This window comes from Porites lutea, chromosome 13 (assembly GCF_958299795.1).
Source record: "Porites lutea chromosome 13, jaPorLute2.1, whole genome shotgun sequence".
In the NCBI taxonomy this organism is placed as follows: domain Eukaryota; kingdom Metazoa; phylum Cnidaria; class Anthozoa; order Scleractinia; family Poritidae; genus Porites; species Porites lutea.
Window position 1 is genome coordinate 9,278,900 of NC_133213.1, and position 24,381 is coordinate 9,303,280.

General features: G+C 39.1%; 4 protein-coding genes across 8 annotated transcripts in view; 1 reads left to right on the top strand and 3 right to left on the bottom strand.

Annotated features, from left to right (window-relative positions):
- Positions 1–22,798, bottom strand: part of LOC140923402 (uncharacterized) — a 36,430-nt gene extending 13,632 nt beyond the window's left edge. The window contains exons 1-2 of one of the 3 annotated variants that reach the window (XR_012164160.1): positions 18,845–22,798; positions 17,578–17,687 (exon numbers count right to left, since the gene is read on the bottom strand). Coding sequence is in view for 2 of the 3 variants with exons in the window: in XM_073373493.1 (XP_073229594.1) it covers positions 18,853–22,671 (3,819 nt within the window). In the remaining variant the exon portion in view is untranslated. Of the gene's footprint in view, positions 1–14,931; positions 17,688–18,844 lie in introns of those variants that run through there. The other 2 variants (XM_073373492.1, XM_073373493.1) reach the window with 2 other exon arrangements.
- The window catches only part of LOC140923399 (uncharacterized), a 224,262-nt gene that overhangs the window by 73,094 nt on the left and 126,787 nt on the right, over positions 1–24,381 (bottom strand). The window lies entirely within an intron of this gene.
- On the bottom strand, positions 467–9,190 carry LOC140923410 (uncharacterized). Of its 3 annotated transcripts, XM_073373503.1 has the most exons (8): positions 9,100–9,190; positions 7,997–8,167; positions 4,712–4,803; positions 3,015–3,092; positions 2,609–2,714; positions 2,424–2,480; positions 1,779–1,873; positions 467–1,211 (listed from the first exon to the last, which is right to left on the bottom strand). In XM_073373503.1, exons 1-5 carry the CDS (start codon positions 9,107–9,109, stop codon positions 2,688–2,690), a joined length of 378 nt encoding a protein of 125 aa, XP_073229604.1. In that variant the 5' UTR covers positions 9,110–9,190; the 3' UTR covers positions 467–1,211; positions 1,779–1,873; positions 2,424–2,480; positions 2,609–2,687. The 3 variants fall into 3 exon arrangements, with proteins under 3 accessions (XP_073229604.1, XP_073229605.1, XP_073229606.1); XM_073373505.1 differs by lacking the exon at positions 2,609–2,714 and having other exon boundaries at positions 468–1,211; XM_073373504.1 differs by lacking the exons at positions 1,779–1,873; positions 2,424–2,480.
- On the top strand, positions 11,429–11,872 carry LOC140922327 (uncharacterized). The gene has a single exon (XM_073372319.1). It carries the CDS (start codon positions 11,429–11,431, stop codon positions 11,870–11,872), a length of 444 nt encoding a protein of 147 aa, XP_073228420.1.

Consider the following 24,381-nt stretch of genomic DNA (forward strand, 5'->3'; position numbering starts at 1 on the left):
TGTGTGACATCAATGTGTCAAGTTCAAGGTTTCAGACACTCAAAACTTTTGACGAGGAAAAAGAGTGTGTTATCAATTCTGTTCTGAAATCTACAGTTTACAAGAACAAATGAGCATACAGATTTTTCGAGAATGGCAAGACCAAAAAGCGCTCAAGATTTGCACCATTGAGCCAGGTGGACTGTTTAAAGACATTGGTGTGGATGTACAAGAGTTGACTGCAAGCATTGAAATCATGAATGCCAAAAGTCTAAACTTTGAAAGGCTATCCAAGTTCGTGCAACAGGTTGCAAATAAGTCAGGTGGATGATATCTGCACGTCTCGGATTTACAGCCGATTGTCTGTGGCTTTAAACGTTTCCTGGTAGAGGAAAATGGTGAGGGCACATTAGATTCTTTGGCTGTTCATGACAAAAGGTATCATTTCAACTGATTTTCAAAGGTTTTATTTGAGCTTTGCATTTCAACTTTGTGTAACTTGTGTTGTTTCTTCCTATAGCTTTGGGATATTTCAAACTGTGATAATATGTGAATTACATTCTTTGAAAGAAATAGATGTTTGTTGTTTGCATGAGACATTATTTACTTAGAATTAATGTATTCATGTCACATGATTTTTCTAGAATCAGCCAACATTTGGATCTTGTATCCAAATCTTTAAAGACTTTCATCTGGTTTTTCATTGGGACTCCAAATGCATCTACGTGATGCAGTATATCCAGGTGTTGACTTGTGGGCATGAAATATGAATTATTATTAATGCGCTTGAGAAGTCGTTATTCCAGATTCAGATTGCATAATTTCTCACTTTCCCCCAAATGTAAGTGAGTTGCCCTCTGATCAAACATGACAAACAAGCTTACTACATGTAACTGGCCAAGGCTATTTTTTGTGGACTGAGAGTCACCACCATTATACTATGATAATTTGATGGCATCCTATCCATGATTATAGCTTTCATATGTCAACAATGATGGCCACATCCCATTAAGAATCCAGTACATTTCTACAAAATCCAACACGCCTGAATTTTCAGAACCCTTTCCTCAGGGGTTGACCCTGACTTTGGGATCTGTAGACGCTTGCAGGCAGTCAACAGAAGGCTGATGTACTCTGTTGTTATCTTATCTCTCCATACTCTGTAATGCCGTGACTTGGTGGTCCCAGTCGATATACACCAACAGTTTGGTCCTTTGATGCTGTTACTAAATCTATTAAGAATGTTATATTAAGGAGAACAAAATGAAACCACAGTCAAACTAGGGAACGAGAGAGATTACTCTTCCTGTGGATTTTTAAGTGAGGATGTGCCACTGGTACATCAAAGCCCTTACCCCTTTAAGCCCAATATCCACCTACAAAGTCTCCAGACTAATCTCCATAAATATTCTTCAATTCTATACTGATGATGTGCCACCAGTGGAGAATCCAGGGGAGGGGCCCGGTCCCCCCCCCCCTTATTTTTAGACCAAATTGAGGGCCGAAAAAAAATTTTTTGGGAGACTTGACCACCCCCCCCCCTTATCTAAGGGTCTGGATGACCGGGTCCCCTCCCCTCCCCCCCTTATCTCAAGGTCTGGATCCGGCACTGGCCACTATCTGTACTTAGATCTGGGTAGAGAGAAGTGACACATCATCAGTATAACAGAATTTCTATGCTCGTTCCTTAGATATAACTTTGCAAAGAAACTGTAGGTGGCATCCTGAAATGTTGGTTATGTTCTATAAGGCTATGCACAATCATGTCTGCTGAGAATTAGAAGTATATTTAAAGATACATTCATCATAAGGTGAAATATCAATGTCCTCCACAGCATCTGAGTGACAGAACAAATCCTCTACAAACTTGTGATAATCAGGAAAACGTCGATATCTGTAAGAACAAATTATGAACAATTTTGATCAAATTCACCGACCAAAAATATATATATAAATTTAAGGTTCATTTTGTACAAATATGCAAATGCCTTTGGAAGCAGAATTAAAGAAACCCGCCTCATAATGTGTGTACACTTTAACATTGCTATAGCAACACACAAATTCACAATATTTTCACTGAAATTAATAGGGCTGAATTTTTTTGAAGGAAGTGACAGCTACAAAGTAAAATTTGAATTTAATTATTAAAAATAACAAGTTGTACCTACCTGTAGTCTAACCTCTGTTGATTGATAATTAAGCCTTCAGGGTAAGCACTGATAGTAATATTAACAGATGTTCTGTTTTCAATGATTTACTGATAATTTTTAATAGTAGTCCTGGCTAAAAAGAGGGGTGGCTACATAATAGGAGCTAAGTTTTAGACATTTAACAGTAATTGACATCTGGTTGATTTTAATAAGAATAGTTGCACATTAATATTGTTAATGGCTAGTCAAGAGATCACTTAATGCATGTCATCAATACTTCAGAGTATGACTTACTTGCGAACAGCTCCTCTGTCTCAGGCAGAAAATAGTGTACTTCCATTAGAAGTATACCTGAAAATACAAACTCTTCTCGTCAAAAATATTATTTTCATACTTGGTCTTACTAACCAAATGACTTTATAACATCACTTTGACTCTTAATAAAGGAAATTCTTCAATTCATAAAATGTTGTTCATACTTGATTTTCCATAGTGGATCTTTCCCATGTTCTTTCATACGTTCTTGAACCCCAGCTTCTGGAAAAAAACTTGTCAAATTTAACTCCCCTCCAAACATGATGAGACCTAAAGGACATTGCACAACAAGACAGGGAAAAATCATCATTTTCGATTATTTTGAATTGCTATGCAAGAGTCATTTTAATTAGGCCGAAAAAAATTTTTCATGAGCAGGATTGATTACAGTTCTTCTGTAATGTGAATTTCCTAAAAGAAATTCGTTTGCCAATAGGGTAAATTGAGAACAAAATTCACTAGCCTGATAACAATATTAAAATCCACTAGTCCTGGGCTATCGGACACGACTTTCTTTGCACGCTGGTAGTTAATACGATGAGTATGTAAGTAAATACTTGTTATACATACCAGTCGGCCATAAACAAGGATTGGGAAGGAGCACTTTTCACAAAGTGGATCTTGCACTTTTTGCCCAATTGGCAAAATCTGTGAGGAAGACAGGAGGATAAGCTAAACTATTTTGAAACCTAAATGTCTTGTTTGAATAACAAACTGATATGATCACAGAAACGTAAGAGCCTAAGTTATCTCATCTACATGTATGGGGCTAAAGTAATAAAAAATTAATGACTCAATTTCGGGGGGCTTCTGTAAATGACCTAATAAATGCCCAAGGTATCTAGTTAACTCTAGGGGTCCAAGTGGAGGCGTTTATTCTCATTACTGTAACAAGCTCAACAAAACTTTCTTTTGGCAAAAATATCAAGAGAGTTTAAAAATAGTGATATATCCACTCCATCAGTTGATACGTGCAGGCCCTCTAGAGATCCATATCGCTCTTTTTCAAATCCCAACGTCAATACATTCGTTGTTATTGCGTAGCCATCATTAGTCTATCCTCATTTTTAACTTGAAATTGAACACGATGAAGTATGCATTTACCCGTGTTAATCAAGCAAGAAACTGAATGAATTGAATGATTTTACACCTTTTTGCTAATTCCTAGTATTTTGGAGTAATTCTCATGGGGAGACGTCTACCTATTCTCGGTTTGCACTGTCACGCAATGAAAAATAAAAATGCAAACCATTCAATACATAATGTCTAGAATCTGGGAAATGAAAGAAGATAAACATACAAAATGTCTTGCCAAAAATCAAAACAATTTACTGAAATTTATAAAGCTTTGTATGGAAATGCCATGTTGGAGTCCCTTTCAGGGACACCAATATAGCCGCTGGATACCAACAGAAACATCTGTTTTCGAGTTTTCTTACTATTGCGTGAATTCTTCGCTTGAGGAACTCATAAAGATTAAAGTAATATTTATTCTGAGACAAGGAATGTTTAGATAGCAAAATCTCCCAAAATTGGTAATGTTTTTAACCCACATAAGAGCTCTCCTGGCCATCAGCTAAATGCCATGCCATGCAAAAGCCTGGAAATTCAAGAACCCTTTGGAACCAGAAATTTGTTTATATAAAGGTGTTAGGTGCTGTAATACCCAATGAAAGAAGAAACTCAGAAGAATAGATAGTTTCTTAGTTTGAGTTTTAGTGACGTCACGTGCAAACCAAGAATTAGACAGGGGCATCTAATAAAATTTTAACAGCGTTGAGGCGGTGTTTATGTGGAAGCGGACTTTTATTAGGTCATTTACGGTGAATGACTTACAAATACAGTGTGCAAAGAAAGTCATGTCCGATATCCTAAGGCTAGTGGATTCTGCTATCAGGCTAGTGAATTTTGTTCTTAACTTGCCCGACGGGCAAGTGCTGTGCTTTGGGGAAATTCAAATTACAATACAATACAATACAGTTTACGATGACTTTATTTAAAGAGGGAAGTGCAATAACCTATTACAGTTTTCTAACCTAGAGCCCTCAAAAATTACAAACTAAAAAATAATTACAGAATCAATCCTGCTAATCAAAAAGGGTTATAATGGGGCTACTTGAAATGACTTTTGGGCTAGTAATGCTTGCTACAGCTTGCTCGAATGGCAGGCTGTAAAACTGACTTTCTTTGCACCCTGCAAATAGGGGCTAAGTGACTGGGGCTGAATGAGCAGAAATCATAAAATTAATAAAAATAATAGTACATACTTGATGATCCCACTTGAGTTCTCTCATGACAACCACTTGAGCTGCTGCAGCTGTTCCAGGGGACTTTTGTCTCCTTTTACTTTCCTTATCACCTAATAGATATGACATACACATAAGAATAAAACTTGTTATACATGTAGCTATCACTAAGCACCAGTGAGCAACGATTTTACTTATACGCACACCCTGTTCAATTTGTTTAGAAATGTTATGAATTACCATAATTCATGAGAATGCATGCTGCAGGTTAGTCATGAATGTGTCCGTCATTTACTGTCATGGAATGCTCTCATGCATTATTCTGTGCACATGTTTGCTTGGAAAAAATGCATTCTCTGTTCTGCATTACACCATAAAAGTTACCTTACACTACTATGTTACATCGCTTTGAGATTCATTATGCCTTGAAACTTTTGCACAGGGCTTTATGGCTGTCGTCTCACAGCTCCTTGGCAATAACTATCCAGGGCTTCAAAAAGTATAATCTTGCAGCTAAGAGGACTTTTAACAATCTGGTGAAATGTTTCGTATGCAGTTTACTTGATTTAACTTGAATCTTATCATCTGAAAACCGCACAACCGTTCATTACAACCTAACTGTACTCTATGGCCTATACCTGAATAACTTTTACACAAATCCAAGCAAAAATAAATGATCAAATAACTTTGACCAGGATTTGTGTAAACAAACAAACAAACAGCTCTTTTTCTATTTCATTATAAAGAATCATAGTTGTATGGCAGCTGATACACAAAATAACAAATTCTTTTAAAAAATATAAGAACTTTTACTTAAAGGATAGAATTTTGTCACTTACAGTACACAATAAATTACTGTTGTACAACTAAAGGCTAGAATTAACATACAATAGAGCAGTGTAACTCTACGCAAAAGCAGGTAGAGGCAGACCTACATCTTGATGCCCAAACAGCCAGAGCCTAACCTAATTTCTGTAGCATGAAGCATCTACACCGTAGGAGTATGGCTAACCTCTCTGGATAGGATACAAGCTCATCACAGGGACATGCTTGTTGCCATTCAACTTAATTAATTTACCAGAGCTGTGGAAGTTTTCAAAAACAACTTGAAATTTATTTATGAGCCAAAATACAAGAGAACTCTCTGACAGATCAGTTAGTGGCAAAAGGGGGAAAACAAGTAAGATGTAACGAAAAAAAGACCATTCTTGAAAAACCCATTTTTCCAGAAGGTTCTAGAAACGTCTGTACAGTGGAACCTCGTTTTAATGAAGGGCCAAGTGACTGGCAAAATGTGTTTGCTATATTGACGAGGTCTCGTTACAAATATCGAGGTTCTTTTTCATATCTTTCTATGACTGGGGTAAAGAAAATCGTTATTTATACCAAGGACTTTGTTATACATAGGTTCATTATATCGAGATTCCACTGTAATACTCAGGGCTCAAAATAATGTTCGGTCAACGGACAATGTCCGGCCTGATGGTGGGCTTGACTGGTCAAACTCTCATCTTGCCGGTCATTTTTGGATGTGAACGATTTATGTTATTTTTCATATAGTTGTCGCTTAATGCATTTGCTCTATAACGCTGTAATGATTTCTTTTTTCTTTGGCTTTTTTAGCTGCTTTGCACTAAACCCTTTAAAGAAAAAGAACGCCACAATGAATTTCATGTCCGTTATTTTGAGCCTTGATACTGATTGTCTCTTTTAAATAAACAAACATTCACAGTACAAACTTATCAATGTTGCTTATTTCCTCAAGCAGGGCTGTTGCTCAGATCTCAAGTTGCTGGATATACACGTTTACATGTACAATTAGCAGGTAAAGAAATGAACCGCAACAAATTTCTATTGCAGGGCTCAAAACAGGTCCCATCCACTAGCCTTGTCAAGTGAATTTTCTTGCTGGGAAAGTAACTTTTAAGACTCACTTGCCCAATGAGGGTCAAGAACAACTGATCCTCTAATAAAATCATTAACTAACGCAACCAAGAGGTGGCCCTAAGCAAGCAAAATATGAGAGCTGCTTGCCCCAAGGTCAAGCTGGAATTCAAGATTTTTCAAGCACTGTATGTGTTCTATGTTCTATATTCTATATTCCATTTTCGTATGAAAGTAGACAGGGTCATGCTCATAAAAGCCACAGGGGATCCACTGTCTCAGGCTCTTATTGGCAGAGATGCTCAAGCAGTCGGTGTAAAATGCAGACTGCTGACTGAAGACTGCGGACCAGGGGTAAAATGCAGACTGAGTGTAAAATGCAGACTGCAGACTGAGAGTAAAATGCAGGCTAGGGGTAAAATGCAGAATTAAGAGTGACTGGAGACTTTTTAAACACTTAATTATAGCCTCAGAGCCAGCGTTTTATTGTATTGAATCATTTTTTGACTCGCCCCAACGCTCGGTCAGTCAAAAGTCCAAATGGATCGCACAGCAAAATACGCCTGCTTTGATTAGCTAGCTGGTATCAGTTACACACCTCGCTTCCTTGTCGAAGTACATTGCATATTCACAACATTCGCCAGAAGTTTCAATGAACGTCCGAACAGCTTACGTCCGCCTACCTTGATTTGCAATACTTTCATAGAAGGTCATCCAAATTTCCTGTAGAACATCTTTCTTTGTTGTTGGAATGATTTACTCCCATTTCTTTCTGTACAGTATTTTGGGTCAGCAGCTTTTATTTACGCGTAAACATCATCGTGTTGTACCAATTCACAGTCACATGCATTGAAAACTGGAGCATGAGGTCTCTCGGACAATGGATAATAGAAAGTAAAGTCTATCTATTAATTATCCACGCTCAGACGGAAAAAAAAAAGGTTCAAGATTGCGATTATGTTTTTGGGTCGTCAACAAAGTTACAGAGAAGAATGAATGCATTTGTGAAAGCAGATATATGTCGTCAAGTAAGTGTTTGTTTACATGTATTTTGCAGGATTTTATTTGCCCTTAAACCCTTCTGCGACTACAGTTTATGCTCAGTCTGCATTTTACTGCAGCCTGCGTTTTACTCTCAGTCTGTAGTCTGCATTTCACACTCAGTCTGCATTTTACCCCTGGTCTGCAGTCTGCAGTCCACAGTCCGCAGTCCGCAGTCCGCAGTCTTCATTTTACACTGACCGGATGCTCAAGAGTGTGTGTCTCTCAAAACCTTCATACAGCATGCCTCAGGTTCCCATTTATACACCTGGGTGAAGAGACAAAGTGGACTAACGTTTCTTGTCTAAGGAAACAACATGACAGCAAGGCTTAAAACCAGACATACATTGTACAGTGTTGAAAGAAAATTAGCTTCTTTACCTTCAGATCCTGTCCTAGACTTTTCTCCACTTTTTCCTTCCTTTTTCTTGCTTTTCCCAGATGACAATGAGCTTGCTGACTTGCTCTTTGCTTTCAGTTTTAAAGAAATGTTTCGCCTAACTGGCTGTGAGGTGGACCCTGGAGCTGCTCCTTCATGCTCCAATTCAAGATCTACCAAAACAACATAGAAAACTACAAGGTTAGTTTCACCTTGGTACGATGTACAGAGAACTTTTTGTCATGGATTTACATGTATTTTTCCAAGTGCACTAAATGTCTAGATCATTTTGTTAATATTATTTTTGATAAATACACTTCCTTGTCTGCTCAGGAATTTTACGCTAACAAAGAAATTATTGTGTATTATATCGATAAGAGTACAGCAAAAGCACCAAAATATAGGGGATAAATTATAAATATGCACTAAGAACAGCTAGATTTAAGATACATCATAAGCACTAACAAGTTATGCTGAGCAAAAAATTAACAAAGTAAACGGGTGCCAGATCATTTTGAAAAAGCAATGCAAAAGTACAATTACTACAAATTAAATCTAGGTAAACCTATAAACCTCAAAGAAACGAAAAACGCCGCCACGAGTAAACTGTTCAGTGTCAAGTACTGCAAAATTCACAATGAGCGGCTTATAAAGGGTCTAATGATCCCAATGGAAACTGAGCTAAACAACTAATCAACAACTAAAACAAATACATTTCAAACTGTTAGAATTTTGAGAAAATTCGTAAACCAAAAATGATATTTACAAAGGAAAAAGGTACATTTTTCATGGTCACTTATGAGAGTAATGGCAGAATTTCTGCTAGCACTTGAACCCAAGTATAAATTGGAGTAACCCTTAAGGATAGGTAATACTAGTGAGATTAGTTGAAATCAGAAGAACAACACATCGACATACCGCAACAAACCAGACCAATCAATCACGAAAAAGCTGAAAATCAACGCCGCGTACAGTTGCAAACGTTTCATTTTCGTGAAATAAATATGAGCAAAGACTTAATAACATAAAGAAAACATTTTTTACACTGAATAGAGACAAATTAAGGATAAATTTAAGTAGTAAGTCAGTGGGAAAGTATGCTTACCGTCCTCCATCTTGAATTTTCCTATGCTTTAGTTTATGACCGCTGTACAGCTTGTCTCTTGATCGAGCCTTCGAAACTATTCCCCAGGCCTACTCCAGGATGAAAATAATTATTTTTTCTTCTCCAAACTCTTGGCCACCTATAACCACTATATGTATTTATCATGGGTTATGTAACCTTTTCTTTGGGGTGTTACATGGTATGCTGTTCTGTTGCTTCATCAGCGGTAGGCTATATATTTGAGTTGTTCTCATTTATGTTCATTCGCGTCTTACGACCGTCCCTAGAGGGTCTCAATGGGGTGGTGGCTTTTACGGTTATCGGCTAAAATTTTGGCTCTTTTACGGCTATCGGTTAATTTTTTTCAGTTACGGTTAACGAAAAAGTCAAAAATTAACTGCTTTTGTTTCAAAAAGTTAAATATTAATTAACCTGTATTTTTTTGTATTTTTAAATCAAAATAAAGGTCTTCCGACGACGTCTCTGCGTGCTGTTTCACTAGTGTTTCGAGGGCACGACCTCCCGAAAATTGCAAATATTAATCCCCAGCGAGAAGCCACACTTTCGCTATGGAAAAAATTAGTTCCCCGATAGAGCGCCGGAATGGAGCCTAGCTATAGGTCTTGGTTAACGCCTGAAAGGCGCTTCGCCTTACATGCGTACGGAGTCACACTAGCCGGGAAATAAAAAACACAACCATAAGTGAGTTTATTCCCTTCCTTAAAAGTAGCAAATCTAAGGAACACTTTCTTTTACGGTTAACTCTTTTTTACCCTATTTACGGCTAACGGTTAAAACTTTTCCATTTTTACGGCTATCGGCTAAATTTTTGGCCGTTTTACGCCTATCGGTTAACCCCATTGAGACCCTCTCCCTATGCCCTCAAAATTAAATACCCAGTGACCAGGGGTTTCTCTTAGACGTAGTTTTTTGCATGCTGCTATATGAAAAGTTTTAGCACGTTTTGTATGAATCATTGTTATACGAGCATAGTTTAGATCATTTTGTTGGGTTGTTTTTCTTGCTGTAATTTTTTACATTTCCGAGTTTTCATTCTGTTTGTTGTATTATTTCCATCCATTCTGTTGATGAAGGCATAATAAAGAGGGTCGCACACGGCTCGTGTTGACACACCCCAATTGAGGTTGCTTGTTACATGATAAATGTTTTATATTCGTTTGAGCGGGGTAGCGAATTAGAATATAACTGTCTTTTCATTGGCTAAGAGCCTATAGCTAATTTTGGAAATCAGCGCAACCTAGTCTACAGAACCCACAGATTAGTTAGTTATCTGCTAGCAGATACCTGACTAATCTGTAGATTGCGCGTGCAATGCATGATTTCCAATAACAATATCAATTCAGGTTCCTTAGCTTGCGACGACGGTGTTTGTCTTTTTAGAAATACGCATCACTTCGCATTTATCAGTGTTAAATCTGAATTGCCCCAATATTCCAAACAAGTAAGATCTTTCTGCCGAGTTCTCCCACATCTTGCTTAGTGTCCCTCAGTACTCAAGACACCTTCATATCATCTGCAAAAAGTCTTGTGCAAGACGTAATTCCTTGAGATATCCAAAATCTGGGTTTGTTTTTCTTTTGATCAAAAGCATTTTCTCAGTTAACGGCAGCAGAATTCCGAATTTCTTTTTAAGCTAAATTAGGGATTCCAAAGCCAAAAATTTCCCTGATTACGGATGATTATAAACTGCGAGCAGTCTCTCTTTTTCTTCGGATTTAGTGAGGGGAGTGCACGCGCACGAAAGATCGAAGGAAAGAGGCGAGGAGTGCTCTCCTGTCTCACGCCTTCATTCATGCTCATGTTCATTTGCTCGTCTCGCGCGTTTTGCTAGGCGGACTATTAAAAAAAGAGAGACTGCTCGTATTCTAGGATGATTACCATACATGGGGTGCCGATTTCATAAAATGGTGACTCATGGAGAGAAGACACAGAAGGGATCGGCAGGAAGAAGGGAACGGGGACTCGCACTCTCCTTAGCTTGCGTATCTGGCGATTTAGCCGCGAGTGCTGTAGTTTTTTGGCGGCGAAGCCGCGTGAAGATTGGGAGCAAGGCAAGGAGGGATTTCACCTTTCACTCGCTTCGAATGGCAGGTCCGCCGCCAAGAAAGTATCCCAGGCACAATAATCCCACCAGCTACGTAGGCTACACTCTCCCTCACGCCGCTCCATGACTTTGAAACGCCTGGGACAGCTAATGAGCTAATGAGATGCAACTGTGAGCATCATCGCACACTAGGGCGATCAAGTGTGACTCTATTTCATCAGCGACCACAGCTTGGTATAAAACAGTCAAGGACACTGTACACCCATGGAAGAAACAGAGCTTTACTTTGCTTTTGGGTCAAATCTGAGCGCAAGAAAAATGCGGGAACGCGGCACTACGTTCATCTCTCGCGAAAGCGCAGTGCTTCGAGGATTTCGCGTCGTATTCTGCATATGGAAAGACGATGGCTTTGGTTATGCTAATATTATCCCAGATAAGGAGTCAACCGTTTATGGTACGTGTCTTGTACATCTGTTAAAAGGAAGTTTAGCCAAGTTAGATGAACACGAAGCAGGGAGGCTTCGGAAAGTGAACGTACAGGTGGAACGAAAAAGCGGCGAAATCGTGGATGCGACAGCGTATCAAGCTTATGAAGAGTATGTTAAAGAGGGGCTAAAAGCGAGGCAAATTTATCTCAATGAAATACTTGAAGGAGAGGATCTTATTTCTAAAGAATATGCTGACTACTTTAGAAACTTTCTTGTGTGACAAAACTGAGAAGTAAAGACTGACGAAATCTTTTTAATTCAGTCAACAATTATAGAAAAGTCAAGAGAACATCAAGCTTTGAAGTTTATCCGACGTGTAATGAATTGACCTATTATTGTATTTAAATTGCAAGATTTTATTCCGGTTTATCAGTGTTTTGAGAGCTGGGCTGCGGGGGGTTAGTTGGTCAGTTAGGGACGGACCATTAGTAAAGTAATGGGGGGTGTGGTGGGGGTTTTTTGCCTGGCAAGAATTTTTTTCTGGCTGATTGCCTGTGCAAGAGTGCAACCCTCTGTAGGAATTTTTGGGCAGTAAATAAATTGAAAATGATGCTACTTTGTTTTATTACAGAGGTTGTATTTTAAACGTGACTTTTACGAAGATGCCTATATATCGAACCACGACTCGAGCCAGGACTCCAGTTAGAACGTTTTTAATTTTTCTGTAAGAAAAAGGAAAATAACTAAAAATAATAAATAAACAAATAAAACCTACCCTAACCCTAACACTAACCCTTGCCTCCATGATTGCCACGAAAACCCTCCATTTAATGGTCATGTGACTTGCAGGAGGTGAAAATGGCGGGAAAGCGAAAAACTGTCGAGTCCTGCGTCGAGTCCTGGCTTTGATACCCGTGCAAAAACGTGTGCTGCAAGTGCAATTTTTTCTGTTTGCTTATTAGATCTATTGATTTTGTTGCCGTTCTGCCATAAGAAGTGATCCTAAATACCGGTACAGAAAAAATTCTTTCCTTCGGATTAAAAAATACCGAGCAACAGTCTTTTAAACTTGTCACGTGTTCAAATTTCAGAATCGCAATATTAAATTGGATTGGATCCTTGGATCTGAAGTAAAACCTTGGATCCGGAGTAATAACTTTGAATCCCTAGCAAGAACTTTGGATCTCAGGAATAAAAACGTTAGATCTAATTGAAAAAAAACTGTGGAGTCGGGGAAAATAGCTATGCCGGATAATGAAATCCATGTTAGTTGGATAAAAACTTTGGATCCAAAATATAAAGTCTACTTTGCTTAGAATGTTATAATTTCAGAATAATTCAATCCCATACTGAAGTAACTCCTGATTAGCTCGTCTCTCTCCGCTATTTAATGATGCAAATCACCACCGATATAAGGCGGTAGGATGGCGCTTGATAAATGAATTAACGCAAATAGCACAGAGATTTCTAGCAGAGCGAAACACGCATGCGCCACTTTTGTCGTACTTGCTTGATTTTCGACGTTTAAAAAGTTATCGCGCGATAAATCTCTCAGTTAAAGAAAACTTTATCGCGAGCGCGAACTTTCTCAGACAAAGTAAACTAAATCGCGCGATAATTAGCGAAAAAAAATATTGTAATGTTCTCTATGGGCCACCGTAGATTCGTCATTGAACATGATGCACAGCCGTAGTAGAATGCGCACTGAATCCAGGTTAAACGTGGCTCTTCAAAGAGCTTTTGTTGACTGACGACTGTCAGATTTCAGATGTTCGATAAAACGCTGACCGCAGAGAAGCTAACACATGAGTCACAACTCCCTCAAACAGACCCGTCAAAAACTCGCATGGTAAAACAGAAAAAGTTACAAAGGAAATAATAATAACCCCATCTGAAAGATGAAGATGGTGAAAGTTTGATATATCAATGACCCATGAGTCTCGACACAAGTTAAAGTTTTGTTACGTCCACGGCTAAGAGTCTAAGTCTAAGTTGACCAGAAATAAATTCCATGACGTTCCTTACCGCAGAGCTCCCTACAACTTTACAAGCGTGCGTTTCTCAAAACTCTTGAAAACATTTGATTTTAAGGTTAACTAGCGTAATGTGTCGGGCAGAAAGCGGCTAACACTTCAGGCTAAATTTGGGTTAGAATGCTTTGACGCTTTCTTGTTACATGCAGTGCCTGAATGATAAATTCTCTCTGACATCAAATGTCAGAGGAGCTATGTCATAAGGATTTAGACGTTTTTTTCCCGTCAAAAGTGGCTCAAAATAAAATTGCCGCCTACCTTCTCCACATAAATGAACAGTAAATGTTATATCTAAGAGGAAAACTGATATGAAAAGGATTTTAGCAGAAAAATAGTCTAAAGGACGTTTCTGTATGAGGCAGCAGAATTCCTTTCAAGTTTAAAATAATCGTTTGGTCATCAGAGTAAACTTCAAGTTAAATGAGTCACCAGCGCGAACAATCCAGTAAAAGCGCAGTTTCTGATTATAAGCCCTTACTAATAGTCTCTAGCCAACCGTAAGCACGCACCATATCTAGTTCAATCATACACAGAATAGGGGTAACGCCTTTGAAAAGAGTTTTTTTTTTAATTAATTATTTTTGCTGAAATCGTTTTATCCCAGCCAAGATCAGGCAGAAGGGCATAAATCTCAGCTCTCTATGGAAGTTTATAACCGTTTTTAAAATATCGACATTGACATCGGGGACGAAATCAAAAAGAAAAAATTTGGGCACATCTATTTACCAAGACGCAAATCTCTTTAAACGCCTCCCTATTATTAGACTATGAGTAGTCCCCATTTTTCCTCAGGGATACTAGAGCGAGCGAAACGCGACCGCGCGTGAAACTCACTCTACGCTCTCTACCGCTGGGTCTCGCCTTTCCTCGCGGTCGCGCGATTTTCACGTGCGCTCGCATTTCGTTCGCTTTAGTCTCTGAGGGAAAATGGGGACTTCTCGTAGTCTACCCTATTATTGACTCTGGACATAAAAGAGGTCCCTCTCAAAACTTAAAATAAATTAACACACACCCCAGGCTTTTAATGGATCTTTTACGGTATAGTTCAGTTTAAGGGTAGGAACGTCATCCCCTTATTCATTGTCAAACTTCCTTTGTACCCCTTAGAAATTAATTAACTAGGAACCTCAAAAGGGCATAAAGACGGGTAACGTACTGATTTTCAAGGAATATATGTCAAATATTTCACGTGACAAAAAATATTCTGGAACTGAGGGAGGTTGTCCATTCAATCATGCAAAGATTGTGTTGAGGGCTTGTGAAGCTCGCTAGACTTTGAAACGAGAGGACCAAGACTCTGTTCTTTCTCTTTAAGATAGCAGTTTAATCTTCAACAGCTACTTACAACAACTCTACAAATTCTGCTAGCTTACACAGCGAATTAAATAACCAAATTGTAGACTTATTTTGGGTTAGCTGACCGGAAGAGTTTCTATTAAATATCTTATCGCCTACATTGGAACAGGTTTGCTATAGTTAGATAAGCCTACACAGCCGCAACCGACAAGTATCAAAGAACCAGTTAAATGCTAACAGTGAAACTGCCCAGAAGGACAAAACATACAAAAGAGGAACTCGATTGTGGGTAAAACTCAAGGTCAGCTGTACTCCCCAAACAAGCCTACTTCAAAGAAACAAAACTAAGCTTAACAAACACTTCAAATGGATAATACTAGACAAAAAAGCCAGAAACTAACCATGTGGGGAAATACACTGAATCTCTGAGTCTCTAAGTCTATAGAAGTCTATAAACTGTTTATGACGAAGCCAGCAAAATCTTAAAAATAGCAAAACTGAAAAACAAAACTAAAGGCAACTACCTCATAACAATTGCAACTGGTTTGTGTGCTTTCATATTTGCCGGAGGCTGAATTATTTATAACAGGTAGACAAAGATACAGCCAAACCTCTATTAACCGGACACCAGCGCATTCCCAGAGCTTCTGACCTTTAATCGGTGAACTCGCAGTAACGGAATAAGACAATATAAAAACCACAGGATTTTGCTTTACCTGGTGTGCGTCTCTCAAAACTGCGGGAAACGTTTCATGCCCAAACATAACTTTTCAAGCTTGTTTTCTAGCAATTGCGATTTGCTTTTTAGACAAACTATCCCAATTTATTTCTCCATTTTATGGCCGGCGCTTCGCTAAAAATATATAAAAAAGATAGAAATCCGATTTCTTTTAATGAACTAAGTTCACGTAAAATAGTCCTTCGGGAGTTTCGAGAAATGCAGACCCATGATATAAACGTAAATCCGTGATTTTAACGCCGGAAGCAGCGGGAGAAAAACCCCTGGTATCCATTGCTTGCTTTAACAGTAACGTCTTACCTCATGTATGAGTATTTTATGTAAACCACCAGTGCTTGGCACTAAGAAGGTTAGGAGGGTAATGTAGTGCCGCAAACATTAACAAGTCTTGCTGAGAACTTGCGCTTACAGTCAAAAACGTAAAACAAACGAATTACCAGTATGTTCACCAATATTACATAATCACTTGTACCTTACAAATGAAACATAATTAGCCGAGATGATTGTTATTAAATCAGTCCAATTGCTACACCTGCTACACTTTGCTACTTGCTACGCTTGCTCATCTTGCTACACTTGCTGCAATTCCTACGCTTTCTTCGTTTGGTAGACTTGCTACCCTTGGTACGTTTGCAAAGTTTGCTTGCTACACTTGCTACCAACGCTTGCTACACTTGTTACTCTTGCTACGCTTTCTACTCTTGCTACACTTGTTACACTTGTTACGTTTGCTGCGCTTGAGGGTGCTACGATACACTTGCTGCGCTTGCTACAGTACGTTTGGTATACTTGCTTCTCTTGCTACGTTTGCTTGCTACACTTCTTGCCCTTGCTATGTTGGCTACGCTTGCTACATTCAACAGGTGGTGTCAATAGACAACCCCATCAGAAACTTTCTACATTGTCTCATGAGGAATCTTATTTATTTCTTTATTTTATCTAAGCTGACGATTTAGTTCAGTTTTCCGTGTTGTGTAAGAAACTTATTAATCAAGATTTCGATCAGCCAATCAGGACACCGCTTCACTGAGGTACGACATTCGTAGGCCAGTGTTTTATAACCTTACGCAAGAAGGTTTGCGTTCCTTGTCAGCATTACAATTAAGTTCCACATCATTGCTTTGACACTTGTTATAGACGCCAGTTTAGACACACAAAGCGATAAGTTTATTTAAAGACGTTTTAAGACGGAATCCACCAGGAAATTGAGTTATTTTAATTTTAAGTGGACAAAATCCTTGTACCAGAATAATTTAAAGAATATTGCATTCTTTTTTACACTTTTCAAGGGCTAAAGATGTAATTAGTCATCTGCAATAACACCAAAGAAAATTTCTTATGGGAGTCCGAGAAAATGAATGTCAAATTACACAAGAAATGTGAAAACACAGGTAAAATTCTGAAAAGGTCATGTTTTAGATATAATTTTGTGACATTTTTACATCTTTAGCCCTTGAAAAATGTAAAAAAGAATGCAATATGCTTCAAATTATTCTGGTACAAGGTTTTTGTCCACAGAAAATTAAAATAACTCAATTTCCTGGTGGATTCCGTCTTAATTTCTACAGGTACAATTTAGGTGAGGTGTAAAACGTATCCTCTATACATATGTATAATTAAAGGTCATGTAGACTTGAATCAAACCAATATAGACACTAATAAACTTAAACCAATCTGCCAAAAGAATTAAAAACTACCACTGTGTACATAATATAACAGTAAAGAGCTATATTAAATTGCTAGTCTAAAGTGCCTCTGTCCCATTTGGTATCGATGAAAATAGCCGAAATTGACTACTGATTCCTGATATTTTTCAGGTGACTATAAAACAAGTTTCAAGTGCACATGACTGGTCGCAAAATAAGCTACGAAACCTACACTGTAATTTTCAGACTACGCAAAATATTAACAGCATACAATTTTCTCTATTCTTGCGAGGAACGCTCCACCTCGTAATTGTGACAAAATTAGAAACTGACTTCACCCTCAGATAGTTAGGAACTGCTTCACTGCATTCTTCATCATACCTATACAACAACAACGACAACAGGAAAAGCAAAGTTAGCAAGCTAACAAAAGAAAAGGATAGTGACTTCATCTGGCGAGGCATAACATTTTGACAACTGACTTTTAAGAGTGTGCTCGATTGATCGTAGCCCGGAATAAGAATACGCAAACGTTTTGATGCAAACCTCTTGTATACCGTAATTTTTGAACCATCTAAAGTTTATATAGATCAAAATACTTTACTTCAAGCAGTTTTGTAGAATGAAAGACAGAACAAGTGATTTCTGGCGAGGCTATTCCATTAGACGCGGAATACGGTGAATCGAACACGCCCTAAATTTATAAGAGCAAAGGGTCACATTAAAACTCGTACCTCCAACTAATGATTAGACTTATTGTAGATTCAAAGAAACTTGCATACCATAAATTCTTTATTAAGCCTTCCTCTCTAATAAGCCTCTTTTAAGAGGAAAATCATTTAACCTCCTCCTCTCTTTCAAGTCTCTTCTCCCTATTCTTATACAATAGACGTATGATAGATGTGTTAATTTATCACGACTCTAACACTTCATGTGGACTGATTATCGGGTATGGTTTATTCATGAGCTGCAAGTTTCGATTTGATTTGGATCCTCGGCTGATCATGACCTCCAACTTCATGTCCCTGAGATTCTTCACTTTAGGTTCTAGTTCTTTATGGGGAAATGATATCACAATCTTCGCTTCATTAAATAAGCCCCTCCTCCCTCTCAAACGTTCTTGAAATGAGTAAACCCCCCGGGAAGCTTAATAAAGGATTTACCATATCTAGAGACTTTCCTAAGCTACCACCTTCCGTAAAATAAGCGACCGGAAATTTGATCTTCGCATTTTGGGTCGTCGCTTACGTCAGGTTCGACCGTAAGTTACAGTGGAACGAACTCAGACGGGGCACACTTCGAAATGTGAAAAAATCATGCGACTTGAGATAAATTTTCTAGTCTTTAACTGCCGAAAGAACTACCAAAGTCAGACTCCATTGTTGTTGAACTTGACCTGTGATTGGCAGATTGACGCTACGTGGCACCGGTTGAGTTCGTTGCTCAATAAAAGGTCATAAATAACTATAATTCCTTGTTAAAATGATGTTTCCTAAACCACGTAATATTATCTAGGGTTTAAATATATCCTAAAATACCTTGCTATTTATTGGATGCCCTCAAACTCGAGCGTTACGTCGTCACCAATGAGAACAAACGGCGCCCAGTACTTCACTGCGTTAAAGCGGTCACATTCTCTCATGGATTTCATGGCTTTATTCAGAGACTCACTGGCACTTCGTCCATGGACTAGTTGTTGGTAGAAAACTTTCATGAACTCCATAGTAGCTTCGTCGTCGATCGCCCACAAGGACACCAGAACAGAGCGAGCACCAGCACCTAAAAAAGCCCGTGCAATACCGACCACACCCTCAGATTTGACTTCTCCCCGGGCACTATGACAACAACTGAGTACAACAAGTCTTGCCCTAATCTGCGCCTCTAAAACATCTTTCATAGTTAAGAGATAGTCCTCCCTGGCTGGATTCAAGGATAAACGTGTTGTGTTTGGGGCCAAGGCAATTTCTCCTGTTTCCATTTTACCGTGAGCAGCAATGTGCACCAGAGCAACCGAGGAGATACGTGTTAACACTTCACCTTTTGTTGCATGCTTTCCAACGAGAGGTTCAGTTTGAAGTATTTCCCCAATTATCTTCACTTCCTTTTCCGCCCACGCTAACTGCTCTAGCCTCATTCCTTCATAAACTACCTCCTGTACCCACGGATCGCCGACGAGAAGAGCGCCAGTCTTTCTGTGCCAATCTGCTGGACAATTTTGGATTAATCGCAGAGTAGAAAGTGAGGGAAGTAGGCGAATTCTAACAGTTTCGCAGAGGTACTTAGATTTCAAGTCAATGAAAGCAGCATAAGGGGCCAAACAAAGAGGTCCTTGTGGAACAACCACAACCTCATCGCCTTGGAGTAAGTCTCTTATAGGGTCCATAACAACTTTGTAAAATGTTTGTAATGACTTTGGCTCAAAAGATGAGGAATGAGACCTTGGCTGACTGGATCTTTTTTCTGCTAACTTGTTATCGCTTGGGTTTCTTAATGAACGATCTTCACAGTTGACATCAGCTCTCACACCTATTTTTTCAAGTGTAGTCTCCAGTAGAGACTGAAAATAGGTTTTGGCTGAGATATCGATCTGAGTTTTCCTAGTTTTGATTTCCTTTCCTTTCTCGTTCACCCAGAGAACTATTCCTTCCTTGTTAATACCTATAAAAGCTGTATCTGATGGTAGGTAATTAAGAATGTCAGGTGTTGTTGCAGAGAATGTTCCTATTTCTCGAGACAACCCTGTAAACCCATACTTGAACTCCAGAAGATCATTTAAAGCTTGGGCACGTCCATGATCAGCAGTTAAAAGTGCCTCGACGACTTTACCTTGCTTAAACTGTAGCCCCCAGAGGCTCAAATTAATATTATCATACGTACTCCCAAGACTAATCTTCCATTCGTCATTAGATATGAGATTTCCTCTGATATAGTCGATGGCAGTAACACTGTTTTTATAACAGTAAATGGCTTTCTGGAAATCTCCAAGACTGTAACAGGCGTTGCCAAGATTATAGTACGCTGTTCCTTCTCCTACCCTGTCTCCCACTTCTTTGAAAATTTTGAGGTCTCGTTCATGGTACTCCATGGCTTTCTGGAAATCTCCAAGACTGTCATAGGCGTTGCCAAGATTACCGTACGCTTTTCCTTCTCCTGCCCTGTCTCCCACTTCTTTGGAAATTTTGAGGTGTCGTTCATGGTACTCTATGGCTTTCTGGAAATCTCCAAGACTGTGATAGGCGTTGCCAAGATTACCGTACGCTGTTCCTTCTCCTGCCCTGTCTCTCACTTCTTTGGAAAATTTGAGGTGTCGTTCCAGGTACTCTATGGCTTTCTCCAAATCTCCAAGACTGTGATAGGCGTTGCCAAGATTACCGTACGCTGCTCCTTTTCCTGCCCTGTCTCCCACTTCTTTGGAAATTTTGAGGTGTCGTTCATGGTACTTTATGGCTTTCTGGAAATCTCCAAGACTGTAATAGGCGTTGCCAAGATTACAGTACGCTTTTCCTTCTCCTACCCTGTCTCCCACTTCTTTAGAAATTTTGAGGTCTCGCTCATGGTACTCTATGGCTTTCTGGAAATCTCCAAGACTGTTATAGCCACAGCCAAGATTACAGTACGCTTTTCCTTCTCCTGCCCTGTCTCCCACTTCTTTGGAAATTTTGAGGGTTTGTTCATGGTACTCTATGGCCTTCTGGAAATCTCCAAGACTGTAATAGGTGTTGCCAAGATTACCGTACGCTTTTCCTTCTCCTACCCTGTCTCCCGCTTCTTTGGAAATTTTGAGGTGTCGTTCATGGTATTCTATGGCTTTCTGGAAATCTCCAAGATTTCCTAAAGCGATGCCAAGATTACAGTACGCTGTTCCTTCTCCTGCCCTGTCTCCCACTTCTTTAGAAATTTTGAGGTCTCGTTCATGGTACTTTATGGCTTTCTGAAAATCTCCAAGACTGTAATAGGCGTTGCCAAGATTACAGTACGCTTTTCCTTCTCCTGCCCTGTCTCCCACTTCTTTGGAAATTTTGAGGTGTCGTTCATGGTACTCTATGGCTTTCTGGAAGTCTCCAAGATTTCTTAAAGCGTTTCCAAGAGTACAGTACGCTTTTCCTTCTCCGGCCCTGTCTCCCACTTCTTTGGAAATTTTGAGGTCTCGTTCATGGTACTCTATGGCTTTCTGGAAATCTCCAAGACTGTAATAGGTGTTGCCAAGATTACAGTACGCTTTTCCTTCTCCTGCCCTGTCTCCCACTTCTTTGGAAATTTTGAGGTGTCGTTCATGGTACTCTATGGCTTTCTGGAAGTCTCCAAGATTTCTAAAAGCGTTTCCAAGATTACAGTACGCTTTTCCTTCTCCTACCTTGTCTCCCACTTCTTTGGAAATTCTGAGGTGTCGTTCATGGTACTCTATGGCTTTCAGGAAATCTCCAAGATTTTTTAAAGCGATGCCAAGATTACAGTACGCTTTTCCCTCTCCTGCCCTGTCTCCCACTTCTTTGGAAATTTTGAGGTGTCGTTCATGGTACTCTATGGCTTTCTGGAAGTCTCCAAGATTTCTTAAAGCGTTTCCAAGATTACAGTACGCTTTTCCTTCTCCGGCCCTGTCTCCCACTTCTTTGGAAATTTTGAGGTCTCGTTCATGGTACTCTATGGCTTTCTGGAAATCTCCAAGACTGTAATAGGTGTTGCCAAGATTACCGTACGCTTTTCCTTCTCCTACCCTGTCTTCCACTTCTTTGGAAATTTTGAGGTGTTGTTCATGGTACTCTATGGTTTTCTGGAAATCTCCAAGATAGTGATAGGCGTTGCCAAGAATACAGTATGCTTTTCCTTCTCCTGCCCTGTCTCCCACTTCTTTGGAAATTTTGAGTTGTCTTTCATGGTACTCCATAGCTTTCTGGAAATCTCCAAGACTGTAATAGGCGTTGCCAAGATTACAGTACGCTTTTCCTTCTCCTGCCCTGTCTCCCACTTCTTTGGAAATGTTGAGGTCTAGTTTATGGTACTCTATGGCTTTCTGGAAATCTCCAAGACTGTCATAGGCGTTGCCAAGATTACCGTACGCTTTTCCTTCTCCTGCCCTGTCTCCCACTTCTTTGGAAATTTTGAGGTTTCGTTCATGGTACTCTATGGCTCTCTGGAAATCTCCAAGACTGTGATAGGCGTTGCCAAGATTACAGTACGCTTTTCCTTCTCCTGCCCTGTCTCCCACTTCTTTGGAAATTTTGAGGTGCTGTTCATGGTACTCTATGGTTTTCTGGAAATCTCCAAGACTGTGATAGGCGTTGCCAAGAATACAGTATGCTTTTCCTTCTCCTGCCCTGTCTCCCACTTCTTTGGAAATTTTGAGGTGTCGTTCATGGTACTCCATAGCTTTCTGGAAATCTCCAAGACTGTAATAGGCGTTGCCAAGATTACAGTACGCTTTTCCTTCTCCTGCCCTGTCTCCCACTTCTTTGGAAATGTTGAGGTCTAGTTCATGGTACTCTATGGCTTTCTGGAAATCTCCAAGACTGTCATAGGCGTTGCCAAGATTACAGTACGCTGTTCCTTCTCCTGCCCTGTCTTCCACTTGTCTGAAATATTTGAGGCTTATTTCAAGGTATTTTACGGCGTTCTGGAAATCTTTAAAGTTGAAAAAGGCGTGGCCAATATTGCTACTTCCTCCTCTGTCCTCTCCCCATGTTCATCGGCAATCTTATTGGTGTTTCCAAGATTACAGGTGGCCTGTTTTTGGTCTTTCTCAGTCATTCGACTAACGAGTTGCAGATGAAATCTACTGCTTTTTCAGAAGATAGTTGTAGTTGTCACAATTTTTTGCTTGCTTTGCTATTTTAGCTCTTCTGAAAAAAAGTATACATATGTTGTGGTTTCATTTTCCCGTTGATATCATTCTCTTTATGTAAGATAACGTACGATAACGAAAATGAAAAGTAAAATTAAAAACTTGAGTAAAAGCTTATTTGTTATCTCATTTATTATTCTTTTTTGCCCATGATCACAGTCGCATTTGGTTTGCCACAAATAGTGATCGTTCTACGTGTTTTTCATCGTTGTGTAATTATGACTTGATAAACTGGGGGTCTTCTCTTAAAAAAGGAGAAAGATTCTTTTTGGTGATAATGAGGGAAAAGAAAAAAGAAAACAGATTTACCATTGTGTAAACATGGTGTATATAAATTATCTATCTACTCGTTGTACATTCATCTACCCTCCACTGAAAATACTAAAGGTTTTGGCAACAAACTACAAACCGGGCCAGCGGAAATATTCAGAAAACTTAAATTTCGGAAAGGGAACTTATTTCTGAGGGATAACATCTCTTGCTAGCGGAATACAAGTGTACAGCAAATGAAAAGAATATATATTTCTCTACCATCAGTTGTTTTAAGCTTGTGGATATTCAGAAAATTTTAGTGGCTCATATAAAATAGGAAAGGCCCCCCTGACTCCTTGCCCAGCTCGGTTTCAGCTTAAGAGCGATGGTCAGGAAAAATCGAGAACAATCTTAAATTTCGTGGCAGGAGTTAAAAAATAAATTTGTCCATAGATAGCTTTTAGGTAAATAAGAAACCCTAATGTATTTCTTCTATTTGTGGTTTTCGATGTCGTAGTCTGAGACTGCCCTATTATTTTCACTTGAAATTTGCTAACACCAGCTATCCTCGTGTTCGCAAAAGAAGGCGCATGGAGAGTTGTGGACACTTTCCATGAAGAGAAAAATTCTTTTTCTTTCACTAGAAGATACTTTCAGGGCTATAGCGAGGCTCGCCGTACTGATTAAAAATAATTCAAAAATAAGAGAAAGGTTTTCAGGATAACAAAAACTTTTAAGTTTTAAGTAAAGAGCTTAAAAGCTCGTTACCCATTTTCGACGCAAATATTTAACATGTGATATAACTCTAAATTCTCTTCGTGCCATTTAAATCACACATTTAGACATTCATTTAAAACATATAAAGGAAATCTCTGCAGGACACCATCGAATTTCCGGAATTTTCATGGTAAGCTGGTGGTAATTGTGTAAACACTTCCAATTTCGAAACGCACAAATTAAGTAGATATTTAAACACTAAAGGCT

Bases quoted from the DNA above. Each gene is read 5' to 3' on its own strand.
- LOC140923410 (XM_073373504.1), bottom strand. The intron at 4,804-7,996 runs GTAAAGAAGCTA...CATATCTATTAG, and splicing joins GTCTAGGACAGGATCTGAAG to GTGATAAGGAAAGTAAAAGG. The intron at 2,715-3,014 runs GTATGTATAACA...AATGTCCTTTAG, and splicing joins TCCTTGTTTATGGCCGACTG to GTCTCATCATGTTTGGAGGG.
- LOC140922327 (XM_073372319.1), top strand. From the start codon at position 11,429: ATGGAAGAAACAGAGCTTTACTTTGCTTTTGGGTCAAATCTGAGCGCA.